Source organism: Zosterops lateralis, assembly GCF_965231275.1.
Source record: "Zosterops lateralis genome assembly, chromosome: 1".
Classification (NCBI taxonomy): domain Eukaryota; kingdom Metazoa; phylum Chordata; class Aves; order Passeriformes; family Zosteropidae; genus Zosterops; species Zosterops lateralis.
Genome location: NC_139762.1, coordinates 810349 through 823885, shown reverse-complemented (window position 1 = coordinate 823885; position 13537 = coordinate 810349). Strand labels below are relative to the sequence as shown.

The window sequence follows — 13537 nt, the reverse complement described above, 5'->3', positions numbered from 1 at the left end:
GGGAACAGGGGGATGGGATTGGAGCTGGGAACAGGGAGATGGGAATGGAGCTGGAATTGGAGCTGGGGACAGGGAGAGATGGGAACAGGGAGATGGGATTGGAGCTGGGAACTGGAAGATGCTGTGGGAGCTGGGGACAGGGAGATGGGATTGGGGCTGGGGACAGGGAGATGGGATTGGAGTTGAGGACAGGGAGATGGGATTGAGGCTGGGAACAGGGAAATGGGATTGGAGCTGGGGACAGGGAACTGGGATTGGAGCTGGGGACAGGGAACTGGGATTGGAGCTGGGAACAGGGAAATGGTACCTCAGTCTGCAGTGAATGTTTCAGGCATGAACTGGGATAAAACTATCCTGGAATTCCAGAGTAGCAGTTTAATTACTGCTCAATTATTCTAATACTTAAATTATCACTATTTTATTTGTTTATATATTAATATAATTATCGCTATTTTATTTGTTTATATAATGTTGTTTAATGTGCATTTTAATAAAATCAGTGTTTTAATTATATATGTAAATTTAATTTTTAAATATTTAAATTTTTTATTTATTATTTAATTCCTTCTACATTCCTGATAAGTAAATGGGGGTTTTTTTTCTGGAGTCTGCAGCACCAGGAGATATTTCTTGTTGCCTCCTTCACCAGATGAGGAGTCCAGACTAACCTGGGGCTGATCAGTGCAGCCTTGGTATTATTTCCCACTCTGTTTTCAGGTAGTTCAGGGACATTTGGGAAGAGATAAGTGAGGAAGACTCACTCAGGGCTTGAAAATCTGCATGTTCTCAGACATGCCCTGATTCTGTGATCTTAGCTGAGGAGTTTTTGTACCCACAGAGTAACCCTGGCTCACTGCACTTGGTCCAGTTATTCACATTTTGGGTTTGTTTATCAAATTTGGCTTAAGCAGCAGATTAAAATATAATCTCTTCCATTGTGGTAATGAATTCATTTGAAGGCCAGGAACAAAGTGAGCAGTGAATATTTTCTGTCCCTGCCACTGTCCCACCAATCCCATCCCTGCAGGTGGAGAGCAAAGCCGAGAGTGAAACTGAGGAAGGAGAAAAGGTCCCGGAGGGGGAAACCGAGCGCAGCGTGGAGAAAGAGCCAGAAAATGAAGGGGCTGCAGAGCCCAAGACAGGTAAGAGCTGCTCCAGTGCTTGGGACAACCCCAAATCCAGCTGGGAATGTTCCCAGCAGAGCAGAGTCCACTTGGAGCTCCCTGCAGAGCTCAGACACCAAATCCCTCCCTGAGCTTTCCCAGCCTTGCATGGGGAAAGGAATTGCAGCTCCAGAGTGTCTGAGAGTCACAGAAATGATGGGATTTGCCCTTATTCCACAACATTTGAGCATTTTGGATGTAAAGAAGTGGAACTGCTGGTGGTGTTTAAGGCTGGGGGCAGCGTGGGACAGTGGGAGGTGTCTCTGCCCATGGCTGAGGAGGCACTGGTGCCTTTAAGGTCCCTTCAACCCAAACCTGGAATTCTCTGCTCACTTCTCCCCTTAAAAATCAACATTTCATCTCTGTTTCCCTGGGAAGTGATGCAGAGCCTGGATTTTGACAGGCTGAGGAGTAACAACATCTACATAAAAACCTGATTTTTTTTGACATTTCCCTTGTGCCTCATAAAATCATGGAATGGTTTTGGGTTGGAAGGGACTGTAAGGATCATCCTGTCATGGCAGGGACACCTCCCACTGTCCCAGGTTGCTCCAAGTGTCCAGTTTGGCACTGCCAGGGATGGGGATGAATATATTGATTTTATTTTTTTTTTCCTGCAATTTAGATTCAGATTTTTAGCACCATGTAAATAAAGAGTATTTGAGTTTGATGGAGTGGATTTGGAAATGATGAGGGGGAGCTGCTGGCAGGTGCTGAATTGAGAGGATGGGAATGAAGAGCATTTCAAATTGCCCCATTTATTGGATCAGATCCTCTCAAATTGGGGTTCCCCTGTCAGCTTTTGGATGGGGAGCAATGCTGGACCTGAGGACGGGTTAATTAGTGCCTGACTAATTAGTGTGGTGCCCTGCCATGCCAGGAGGGCGTGTAACAGCCTGGGAATGTCTTGCAGAGGAGAAAGAGGCAGAGGAGAACAAGGAGAACGTTGATGGCAGCAAAGACAAAGAGGCCGAGGCGGGGAAGAAGAAAGTGGAACACGAGATTTCAGAAGGAAACGTGGCCACAGCTGCAGCTGCTGCTCTGGCCTCTGCTGCCACCAAAGCCAAGGTTGGTGCTGTCCCCACACCCTGGGCTTGGCTTCAGGACCCCAGAGCTGTGGGCTCCACCCCCTGATCCCTGACACCTCCCAGGAGCACAAATTCTGCCTTAATTCCTCCTCCCTGAGCCCCCAAGGGAGATAAAAAAACAATTTTAATTAAGCAGCTCTCTTGGTGATTATGAACTTGATGAAGATCCCAAAATGTGTGTGATTTTTTGGCAAAGCTGGGGGGCACAAACCCTCCCACAGCCTCCAGGGCTCCACACAAACCCCCGGAGCAAACACAGAGGGATGTTCAGGCCTGGCCCTGCAGCTTTCACAAACACCTTTAATAACTCTGAGTTGTGTTCAAAGCACGTTGGTGTCTCCCCTTAATCTCCAGTTTGTGTGTGGTCTCTAATGAGCTGTGTTGAATCAGCTTTTCTTCACCCTGTAATTACTAATTGCACCTTGTCTTGCTTTTCCTCCTTGCAGGAACCACACTGCTTTCATTGCTTTTACAGGATCCTTTTCAAATCTGTTTTCTCTTTACAAATTTCTTTAGATTCGAGTTTTAATTTGGTGATTTTTAAATCGCTGTTGGATTTCAATGCCACATTTCAGGTCCACCTGCTTTACAGAAACCAAAAGCAAAACACGAGTGCTGTTTATTCCTGATGGATTTCCATGGATAGAACGAGGTGTTGTGTGTTTTATTCACTTTTCCCCTCTGATCTTTAGACTTTTTCCCCAGAGTGAGGATGGTGGGTGATGTCCTGTCCTTTTAAACCCAGGAGAGGGGAGGATATTTTATTTTTACCTTTCAAACCAGGCTGTAAAATCCTCCCTGTCCATTAAAATCCCAATTGCAGGCCAAGCTGAGGTTGAATATTTTGGTGAAGTTCAGAATCCAGAGTGGCATCACTTTGAACCTGAGGGTGACTCTCAGTTCATCAGACTCACAAATATCCTTTGCCAAGTTGGGAAAACCTCTAAATGTATAAGAAAAGAGATTTAAATATGTTTTATAAAAGGCCACTTGCTCCAAATGAAGATGAGCTGCTGCTCCCCTTCCTCTGGAGATAAAGAGTTTGGGGAGCTGATGGCACTTTTCATTGTGGCACTAATAATGTTCTGGAAAAGCTTCAGCTTTCCATTCCAGGGAATAATGTATTGTAATGAGGAGCTCGACACTTGAGAGCAGAATTCAGGTTCAACAGGGATTTTCTCTTCCCACTCACTGAAAAAGCCAGACAATATTAGAGCTTTGGGTGGTCTGTGTCTTGTGTGAGGGAGGAATTAAACTCTTCTTCATAAACTCTGGGCCTGCTCGGGTGAAAAGCTGTTTTTTCCTTAGGATTTTATATCAGAGGAATATTGGAGTTGGATTCTGAGTGAGGATGGGGATTGAAGGCAAATGATTGAAATGAGGAGTTTTGTTTGTTTGGGGATTTTTTTCTGAGTTTTTTTTTTTGTTTTGGTTTTGGGGGTTTTTTGTTTGTTTGTTTGTTTGGGATTTTTTGTTTGTTTGTTTTGGTTTTGTTTTGGTTTTGGTTTTTTTGGGTTTTTTTGTGGGTTTTTTTGTGGGTTTTTTTTTTCTTTTCTTTTTCTTTTTCTTTTTCTTTTTCTTTTTCTTTTTCTTTTTCTTTTTCTTTTTCTTTTTCTTTTTCTTTTTCTTTTTCTTTTTCTTTTTCTTTTTCTTTTTCTTTTTCTTTTTCTTTTTCTTTTTCTTTTTCTTTTTCTTTTTCTTTTTCTTTTTCTTTTTCTTTTGGGATCAGTGGCTCCCAGAAGTTGAGTTGTGTTATTTGAGAAATGGTGAACACAAATGTTCAGGGTGAGACACTTTATTTCATATAAACCAGCAATTTAAATGTGTTTTTACATGTTCTGCTTTCTGAACAAACAGCATTAAAATTTAGGCACCTTCTGCTCATTTTCCTCTCAATGGACACCCAAAGTGAGCTGGTTTTCCCTTTCTGTGCAGAAATATTTCTGATGGATCCTGTGCTGCTCCTGCTCTGCCCCAGCTGGGGCTGAGCTGCAGAACTTCTGCTCTTGGTCCTTCCGTTTTCCCTTTCCCCCTTTTCCCCCTTTTCCCCCTTTCCCCCTTTCCCCTTTCCCCTTTTCCCCTTTTCCCCTTTTCCCCTTTTCCCCTTTTCCCCTTTTCCCCTTTCCCCCTTTTCCCTTCCCCTTTCCCCCTTTCCCCCTTTCCCCTTTTCCCCTTCCCCTTTTCCCCTTCCCCTTTCCCCCTTTTCCCCTTTTCCCCTTTCCCCCTTTTCCCTTCCCCTTTCCCCCTTTCCCCCTTTCCCCCTTTCCCCCTTTCCCCCTTTCCCCTTTCCCCCTTTCCCCCTTTCCCCCTTTCCCCCTTTCCCCCTTTCCCCCTTTCCCCCTTTCCCCCTTTCCTCCTTTCCCCCTTTTCCCCTTTTCCCCTTCCCCTTTTTCCCTCCCCTTTTCCCCTTTTCCCCTTTTTCCCTCCCCTTTTCCCTTTTCCCCTTTTCCAGGGTTTGGATCACCCTGGGACAGTGGGAGGTGTCCCTGCCATGGCAGGAGTAGCTCAGGATGGATTTTACTGCCCCTTCCCAACCATTTATTCATTCCATTATTCTTTTTTATGGGATTATTTAGGTTGGAAAAGCCCTTTAGGATCATTTACTCATTTATGACTCGAGGCTGGGGCAGTGATGGGTTTATCAGGCATTTCAAATCACCTCTGGATTTGTGTTCCTGATTTTCCTCTGCTGCAGCTGCAGGGATTTGTCCTTTGCCCACAGCAAACCCTGGGCAGTGCCAGGCTGAGGATCAACCTCTTTGAGTCTCTCTTGGAGAAATTTCAGAGATAATTTCCTTTCCAAGGTGTATTTTGAGATGTGTCCTTTACCTATTTCATGTGCTTTGATTAAAGGTTCATCCCATTTCATTGTTAAAATTGCACAGAGTGAAATATTTGGTAAAGGACTCTGTATCAACAGATGATTCCCTCACTCTGAATTTTCACAAAAATGAGTGTTTTTTGTCTAAACAGTGTTATTTGACATAAAATTTCCTGCTCTATCAGCTTTGTTTCATTATTTTGTGTGCAGCACTTTGGTCAAGTTTTGGAACAACTGCTGGAATTTTCCAAGGATGAGGTGTTAGATGAGCTTGAGGTCACTGATTCTCTCAGAGCTGGTTTGAAATTCACTTTACCCACATTTACTGAGCCCTTCTCCACTGCTGGTGGCTCAGGGAGTGCCCAAATGGCACAGCATCACTTGGAATTTGAGAAATTCTGATGATATTCAGGGTTCCAGGAAGGTTTTTAGTGCTGCTTTCCTCCAGCTGTGTGTTTGTTTGGGGCCCAGCTCCCTCAGTAGGAGTCTGTTTGCAGCTGGAGCTGGATCAGCTCCAACTTTTCCTTTTTTTTCCTTCTTCCCTCAACCCTCACCTTTCCCTTGGATGTGTCAGGAAGGTTTGGCCACCACAGACACATCTGTGCATGGCTGGTGCACTCTCAGTGTTCTCATTCTGAGCAGCAGCTTTTTAAAAACCAGGAAAAAGCATCATGACCACACTTGTCACATTGTGAGGGTGTGAAACACTTCCATGGCTGTCTCATGTATCAAATATATCCACACAGCTCTCTGCTGTTATTTATGTGTGTGTATAAATGGGATGAAGTTCATCCTTATAAGGAATCAATTTGTTTTCTGCTTGAGAAAAATCTGTTTTAATGGGGAAGAGGTGGCAGTGCCATCTCCCTGTTTTGGGGTCACTCTGGGTCACAGCCTCCTCTGTGAGTCCTGCTGGGAGTTTTTTGGGTGACCCTCAGTTGACTCCGCTGAAAACAAACCCTTTTCCCTCATTTGCATTTCCCTGGAAGTGCTCCCAGTGCTGGGAATGCAGAGCTGGGCTGCTCTGAGCACCCTCCACACCTCTTGTATGAAACCTTCACACCTATTTATTTGATTAAACCCCTAATAATCTTATTTATAATCTAATTCCCTGTTTTCTGCCCAGAAGTGGAGCGGGATGGCTGAAGCTGGATGATTCCCTTTCTGTGCCCAGTGTGACAGAACACCCCCTGTGTTTCCTCCCCAGCACCTGGCAGCTGTGGAGGAGAGGAAAATCAAATCCCTGGTGGCCCTTCTGGTGGAGACTCAGATGAAGAAGCTGGAGATAAAACTTCGCCACTTTGAGGAGCTGGAGACCATCATGGACCGGGAGAAGGAGGCAGTAAGTGGGAATTTGGGGTGAAACCTCTCACTGTGTGTGACAACATCTGGAAAAGCAGCAGCTCCTCTCCTTTGTGTCCTTCTCCCTCAGCTGGAATCCTCAATTCCCTCCCACAGGGGCCTCTGGGCCCTTTCCTCCTCCATCCAGTGGTTTCTCTATTCCATAAGCAGCTCACTGGGGGAATCCTGGATTTGCTTCCTCATCCTCATTCCAGGAAAGTGGAATTGAGCCTTTCTGTGGCCTGTTCACATGGATTGTGTCTGAGCTAAGATTTTCCCTGGAAAGAGTGGAAGGGGTGGAATCCTTTCCCTTTCCTTTCCCTTTCCCTTTCCCTTTCCCTTTCCTTTCCCTTTCCTTTCCCTTTCCTTTCCCTTTCCCTTTCCCTTTCCCTTTCCTTTCCCTTTCCCTTTCCCTTTCCCTTTCCCTTTCCCTTTCCCTTTCCTTTCCCTTTCCTTTCCTTTCCCTTTCCCTTTCCCTTTCCCTTTCCCTTTCCCTTTCCTTTCCCTTTCCTTTCCCTTTCCTTTCCCTTTCCTTTCCTTTCCCTTTCCTTTCCCTTTCCTTTCCCTTTCCTTTCCCTTTCCCTTTCCCTTTCCCTTTCCCTTTCCCTTTCCCTTTCCTTTCCCTTTCCTTTCCCTTTCCTTTCCCTTTCCTTTCCCTTTCCCTTTCCCTTTCCCTTTCCCTTTCCCTTTCCCTTTCCTTTCCCTTTCCTTTCCCTTTCCTTTCCCTTTCCTTTCCCTTTCCTTTCCCTTTCCTTTCCCTTTCCTTTCCCTTTCCTTTCCCTTTCCTTTCCCTTTCCTTTCCCTTTCCCTTTCCCTTTCCCTTCCCTTCCCCTTTCCCTTCCCTTCCCTTCCCCAATAAGGAATTGTGTCACATACAGTGCCAGAAGCTTTGGAGAAGTGCTTCCTCTCCAGCTGCTTGAAAGATGACTCAAAATCTCTTTTTTATCAGCTTTTAGTTTCTTTTTTCCTGTTGTGAGCTGCCTCACAGACAGTTGCTGTGGATGGGTTGAAGGTTCAAACTGGATTATGTTGGTTCATAATTCCAGGAATTTCCACATTTGCCCTTGTGTGTGAATTTAATGGAATTAATTACACTCCCATTTGGCATTCATGGAATCCTGTCTCAGGCTGGAAAGGACATCAGGTCCAACTCCTGCTCCTCACAGCACCTAAAAAACTAAACTAATGTGTCCAAGAGCGTCGTTCAGGCCACCCCCTCCATGGAGAACCTTTTTTCCAGCCCAGAGTTCCCCCTGATCACCCTGATGGAGTTTGACAGGATGTGGATTCCTCTTGGAGCAGGAATTTCTGGATTGCTCCACATCCTCCACCCTTTAAAATCTATATTTGATTGGCAGCTCAGGAAATGGACCCAACTCTTTTGGAAAGGTTCCCTGCACATTCTTTCTTTGGGGGATATATTCCATTAGTGACAGGGATGGGTTTGGTTTTTTTTTCCCCTCCCTTTTGAGGCATATGACATTTCCCTTTTTTAAAAATGTGCATACAGATTTTCCCCTCGGCTTCTCCTGCTGGTTAAATTCGGTCTTTTCACCTGTCATTGTGGATATTTAGTGGAATAATTAAAGCAGAAAAAACCTCCTTGCTGCCACTGCACGCTGTGCCTGTCGTTTGCTGCTGCTCTGGCTTTTCCTTGCAGGGAAGGAACAGAGATTTGGGAGTGTTGACAGGAGTCAGTGCTGCAGACTGGAGGCTGTTACATTTCAGGAAAAACACATTTATTTGTGTTGGAGCTGAGCAATGCCAGTGCTGAGTGTGGGAAACCAGGAGCCTGTTGGCGGAGCTTTGAATTTCTAATGGCACCTGAAGCTTTGCTGGTTCTATTCAGGGAGAAATCCTTGAATTCCTGAGGCTGGAAAAGCCCTCCCAGCCCTTGGAGTCCCCAGAATTTCTAATGGCACCTGAAGCTTTGCTGGTTCTATTCAGGGAGAAATCCTTGAATTCCTGAGGTTGGAAAAGCCCTCCCAGCCCTTGGAGTCCCCAGAATTTCTAATGGCACCTGAAGCTTTGCTGGTTCTGTTCAAGGAGGAATCCCTGAATTCCTTGAGGTTGGAAAAGCTCTTCCAGCTCTTGGAGTCCCCACCTCATCCCCAGCCCAGAGCTCTGAGTGCCACCTCCAGGAATTCCTTGGACACCTCCAGGAATTCCCTGGACACCTCCAGGAATGGGCACTCCAAACCTCCCTGGGCAGCCCCTGCCAAGCCCTGAGCACCTTTTCCAGGGAGAAATTCCTGCAGAAAGGCGGTTCTGTGCTGGAGATGAAGCTGTAACAGAGTGATGAGCTGTTTGAGTGAACATTAAATGCTTTTATTGCCCCTCCTGGTGCAGCACAGTGTTGGGGATTGTCAGATGTGACACACCCAGAGCCACCTCCCTGAATTCCAGCTCATTTCCTGAGTGGATTTCTGTAGGGACACTGCAGGAGAAGGTCCAACAGAGGTCACAGAGATGTTCAGGGCTCTGCAGCATCTCTGATGGGCACAGGCTGCAGGAGCTGGGCCTGGGGAGGCTGGGGAAGAGGAGGCTCACAAGGAGTAAAATAAAACTCCTTGGGAGTTAAAAAAAACTCCTTGGGAGTTAAAACTCACTTCGGAAGTGTTTGTCCCTACAGAGCCCTCAGGGAGGGTAAAACATGGGAGTGTTTCCCCTCCTGAGCCCTTGGGGAGGGGTAAAACATGGAGATGTTTGTCCCTCCAGAGCCCTCAGGGAGAGTAAAACTTGGAGATGTTTGGCCCTACAGAGAGAGGGATCCAGAGCACTCAGGGAGGGTAAAACATGGGAGTGTCTGTCCCTACAGAGCCCTCAGGAAGGGTAAAACATGGGAGTTATGGGGAGAGGTTGTGTAGGAAAAGCTTTGCTCTTCCCAGGTTTGAGTTCTGTCCTGAAATCCCATTTGCAGCCAGGGTGGCCTGGTGAGCACAGCTGGAATATCCTGAGCAGTTCTGGGCTCCTCAGCACAAGGAGCTGCTGCAGAGGCTCCAGCAGAGGCCACAGCCAGGAGATGTTCAGGGCTCTGCAGCATCTCTGATGGGCACAGGCTGCAGGAGCTGGGCCTGGGCAGGCTGGGGAAGGGGAGGCTCCCAGGGGATCCCACAATCCACACCAATCTCTCCAATGGGTGACAGGAGAAGGGCACCAGGCTCTGTTCAGTGACAAGGACAAGGAGCAGTGGCCACTGTAGAAGCATCTGTGACTTACAGGGACAAGGGACTCTGCAAACCTGAGATATTCCAGAATATGTGGGTTTATTGCAGGGGTCGTGGGTAGAAAGGGCTTTGCCTTCAGCCACCAGCCTGGGCTGAAGGGAAGTGCCAGAGAGAGAAGGAGAGAGAGCAAAGAGGGTTTGGGCTGAGGAGAGGAGAGAGAGAGCAAGGGGCAGGGTCAGAGTGCAGGGGGAAGAGCAGGGAAAGGAGAGCGAGGTCCAGAGAGAGCCAGGTCCTGGTTCCAATCCATTCTATCTCCTTTTGTGTTGAATATTCTAATTTACAGTGACCAACCAACACAAGACACAAAATCCTATAGAATCTCCACACAGCCTGTAAGAACTACTGCATTACCATGTGTTGTGTTTTAAACTCTAAAAATGACTCTTTAGACTTTTCTGTTTTGCTGCATTGACCTTTGGATCCCTCAGGCAGCAGAAGGGGATTGTTCAATCCAAAGGGATTCTCCTCCAGCTGCCCAGGCTGTTGTTTTCAGGTTCTATAACAACTAAGACTCAATATCCTACAACTCAAAGTGAGCTTCCATTTCTATTTCCATTACAGGTTTGATATTTTCAGAATCTTTTGCTAAACAATCATATTTATAAGGTTTCCTTGATTAATCTTCCCCAACATGCCACAAAGCAGAGCCCAACAAGCTCCAGCTCAGCAGGAGGAAGAGCCTCTTTCCATGGAGGGGCAGAGCCCTGGAACAGCTGCCCAGGGGATCCTGGAGCCATCCCAGACCCCCCTGGACACCTCCCTGTGTCACTGCTGCAGCTCACCCTGCCCTGGGGCATCTCCAGCCCCTCCCAGGGTTCTGTGGAGGTGACTGGAGCTGACCCTGCTGAAGGTTCTCAGCCTCACTCCTGCCTCATTCCAGCTGCAGGAATGGCTGGGGCTGGAGAGCAGCTGGAGTTCCCACTGGGAAATGTTGTTTTAATGCCACTCTGGGGTTGTGTCTGAGGTGGTGACAAAGCCTGTGACAGAACCAGGGTTTGGGCTCTTTACTGGAGCCCAGGCTTAAACTTGGCTCAGCTTTAACACCTACTTATGCTATAATTTATATTTTTGTGCCTTTTTTTTCTTCTGTCCAACTGTCTTTCCTCATCTCAAGCACAGGGATTGTGTACAAGGGAAGTTTTCCTGGTTTTTCCTCCTCCAATGTGAATTTTCAGGCACTGGCTGCTGTTTGTACATCCTTGTAAAGACTCTTTTAAACTGCAGCAGGATGGGGTGTCACGAAGAGAGCAAAGCAGGGCCACAAAAGGCTCTCAAAGGGATAAAAAAAAAATGTTGCCTGAGCCTTTGTTTGGGGTCATTTGCAGGAATTCCCCTCCCCAGCTGTCTCCCACCTCGGGAATGTTTCCCCACACGCCCCATTTCCCCACTGGGGAGAATTTCTGGGGAAATATCAAGAGTGTCCAGAGGAGAAAAGAGCCAGGACAGCGTGAATGATGCCATTGTGAGGCCTGCAGCAGCCTCTCCACCCCTGCATGTTTAATTTATGAGTTCAGCCCATCTGGGGCTGCTCAATGCCCCCTCTGTGGAGTTCCCTTCCTGCTCCCCAGCCCTGCTGCCAGCACTGAATACTGTCAGGGATTTTTGGAGAGCTCCTGCTAGGTGAGAATCTCCTTGGCAACCTGCTTTTCAGCTGAGCTGTGGATCCTACCTGGAAACACTCGTTAAATATTTGTAAAACAGTCACGAAAACCCCGAGTGTCCAAGAGGAATAACGTGGGAATGTGTCAATAATCCTTAAATAAGTCAAATATCGCTTCCATCACCATCATATAAATGCCCAAGAGCAGGAAATGCTTTCTGAGGGTTTTTTTTTTTTGTCTTGGAATCTCAGGCTGGTTTGGGTTGGAAGGATCTTCTGGATCATCCAGTTCCACCTAGACCAGGTTGCTCAGGTCTCTCTACATGACTTGATAATTAATCAAAATACCCTGTTTGATGTTAATTGGCCTAAATGACATGAGGTTGTTTTTTTTTTTTTTACATAAATCTGTTAATAGTGCAAATCACTGATGTCTGGCTGCTGTGACATCCAATTCCTGCACTCAGAGGATGGAGAAAGATCCTGCCTGTGATCCCTGAGCTCCTGCAGCTGCAAACACGTTCTGCTTCAGGCTTACCTCGAAAATCCCCTGAGATTCCTGTTCTCCCTCTTTCCAACGTGCAGAAAATGGAGAGAAAAAAACCCCCAGTTTGTTCCAGAGCTGTGTCAGGGCTGAGTTCTCAGTGCAGAGATTCCTGTTCTCCCTCTTTCCAACATGCAGAAAATGGAGAGAAAAAAACCCCCAGTTTGTTCCAGAGCTGTGTCAGGGCTGAGTTCTCAGTGCAGAGATTCCTGTTCTCCCTCATTCCACCATACAGAAAATGGAGAGAAAAAAAATCCCATTTTTTTCCAGAGCTGTGTCGGGGCTGAGTTCTCAGTGCAGAGACTCCTGTCCTCCCTCATTCCAACATGCAGAAAACAGGGAGAAAAAAACCCCCAGTTTGTTCCAGAGCTGTGTCAGGGCTGAGTTCTCAGTGCAGAGCTCAGCTGTGATGCTGAGGGATTTTAGGACAGAGCAAAGTGAGTTCAGGAGCTTTTCCCAGAACCTGCTGCAAACACCCACAGGACAACAATTCACTTTGGGTTTGCTGGGGTTGGGATGAGAGGCTCCCTCCACACTGACTGGAAATGTTTGAATGTTTAAAATACATCATTTCTAACCCACCTGTGCCTTCTGTCCCTTTTCCTGGCCCAGCTGGAGCAGCAGAGGCAGCAGCTGCTGACCGAGAGGCAGAACTTCCACATGGAGCAGCTCAAATACGCCGAGTTAAGGGCTCGCCAGCAAATGGAGCAGCAGCACAGCCAGAACCCCCAACAGCCCCACCAGCAACACCCCAGTGGGCCTGGAATGACCCCCCTGGGGGCCCCAGCACACCCAGGGCTGCTGCCCCACCAGCAGCCCCCTCCCTACCCCATGATGCACCATCAGATGCCACCTCCTCACCCACCTCAGCCAGGTAAGAGCTGCCCTGGATCCCTGAGGAGTGAGCCCAGAGAGGGGAGAGCAGCTGCCAGGGGAGCCCTGGGCTGGTCTGGGTTACTGGTTTATGATAGTTTTTGATTGCTGGGGAGATGAGCTTTGCTTGTTCTGCAGCTTCATTGTGGAGTTTTCATCCCCATGGGATGGAGTGTGGGGAGGAGGTGTTTTGTGGAGGATGGGAACCAAAAGTCAGGAATGAGGCTCCCCCAGCAGGGCCAGGGTGGGAGGCAGTTGGGCACAAACAGGAGAATTCACCCACCTCAGCCAGGGAAGAGCTGGGAGCAGGTAAATTCCTGCCCTGGATCCCTGAGGAATGAGCCCAGAGAGGGGAGAGCAGCTGCCAGGGGAGGCCTGGGGTGGTCTGGGTTACTGGTTTATGATGGTACCACTGTCAGGCAGTTTTCTAGTTGGGGTGATGAGCTTTGTTTGTTCTGCAGGTTCATTATGGAGTTTTCATCCCCATGGGATGGAGTGTGGGGAGGAGGTGTCTTATGGAGAGTGGGAACCCCAAAAGTCAGGAATGAGGGAGAGCCAGGCTTCCCTCAGCAGTGCCAGGGTAAATTCCTGCCCTGAGTCCTTGAGGAGTGAGCCCAGAGAGGGGAGAGCAGCTGCCAGGGGAGCCCTGGGCTGGTCTGGGTTACTGGTTTATGATGATGCCACTGTCAGTTTGCTGGGGAGATGAGCTTTGCTTGTTCTGCAGCTTCGATATGGAACTTTCAGCCCCATCCAGGGTGTGAGGAGGTGTCTTATGGAGGGTGGGAACCCCAAAAGTCAGAAATTAGGGAGGGCCAGGCTTCCCTCAGCAGTGCCAGGGTGGGAGCAGGTGATTCCTGCCCTGGATCCCTGAGGAGTGAAC

At 47.7% G+C, this 13537-nt stretch overlaps 1 protein-coding gene across 1 annotated transcript in view; it reads left to right on the top strand.

Annotated features, from left to right (window-relative positions):
• Positions 1 to 13537, top strand: part of SMARCC1 (SWI/SNF related BAF chromatin remodeling complex subunit C1) — a gene marked incomplete at its 5' end in the record, with an annotated part of 82762 nt that overhangs the window by 56818 nt on the left and 12407 nt on the right. The window contains 4 exons of the mRNA XM_083872785.1: positions 1028 to 1142; positions 2077 to 2231; positions 6280 to 6414; positions 12397 to 12658. Of these exons, the coding sequence (XP_083728911.1) occupies positions 1028 to 1142; positions 2077 to 2231; positions 6280 to 6414; positions 12397 to 12658 (667 nt within the window). The remainder of the gene's footprint in view (positions 1 to 1027; positions 1143 to 2076; positions 2232 to 6279; positions 6415 to 12396; positions 12659 to 13537) is intronic.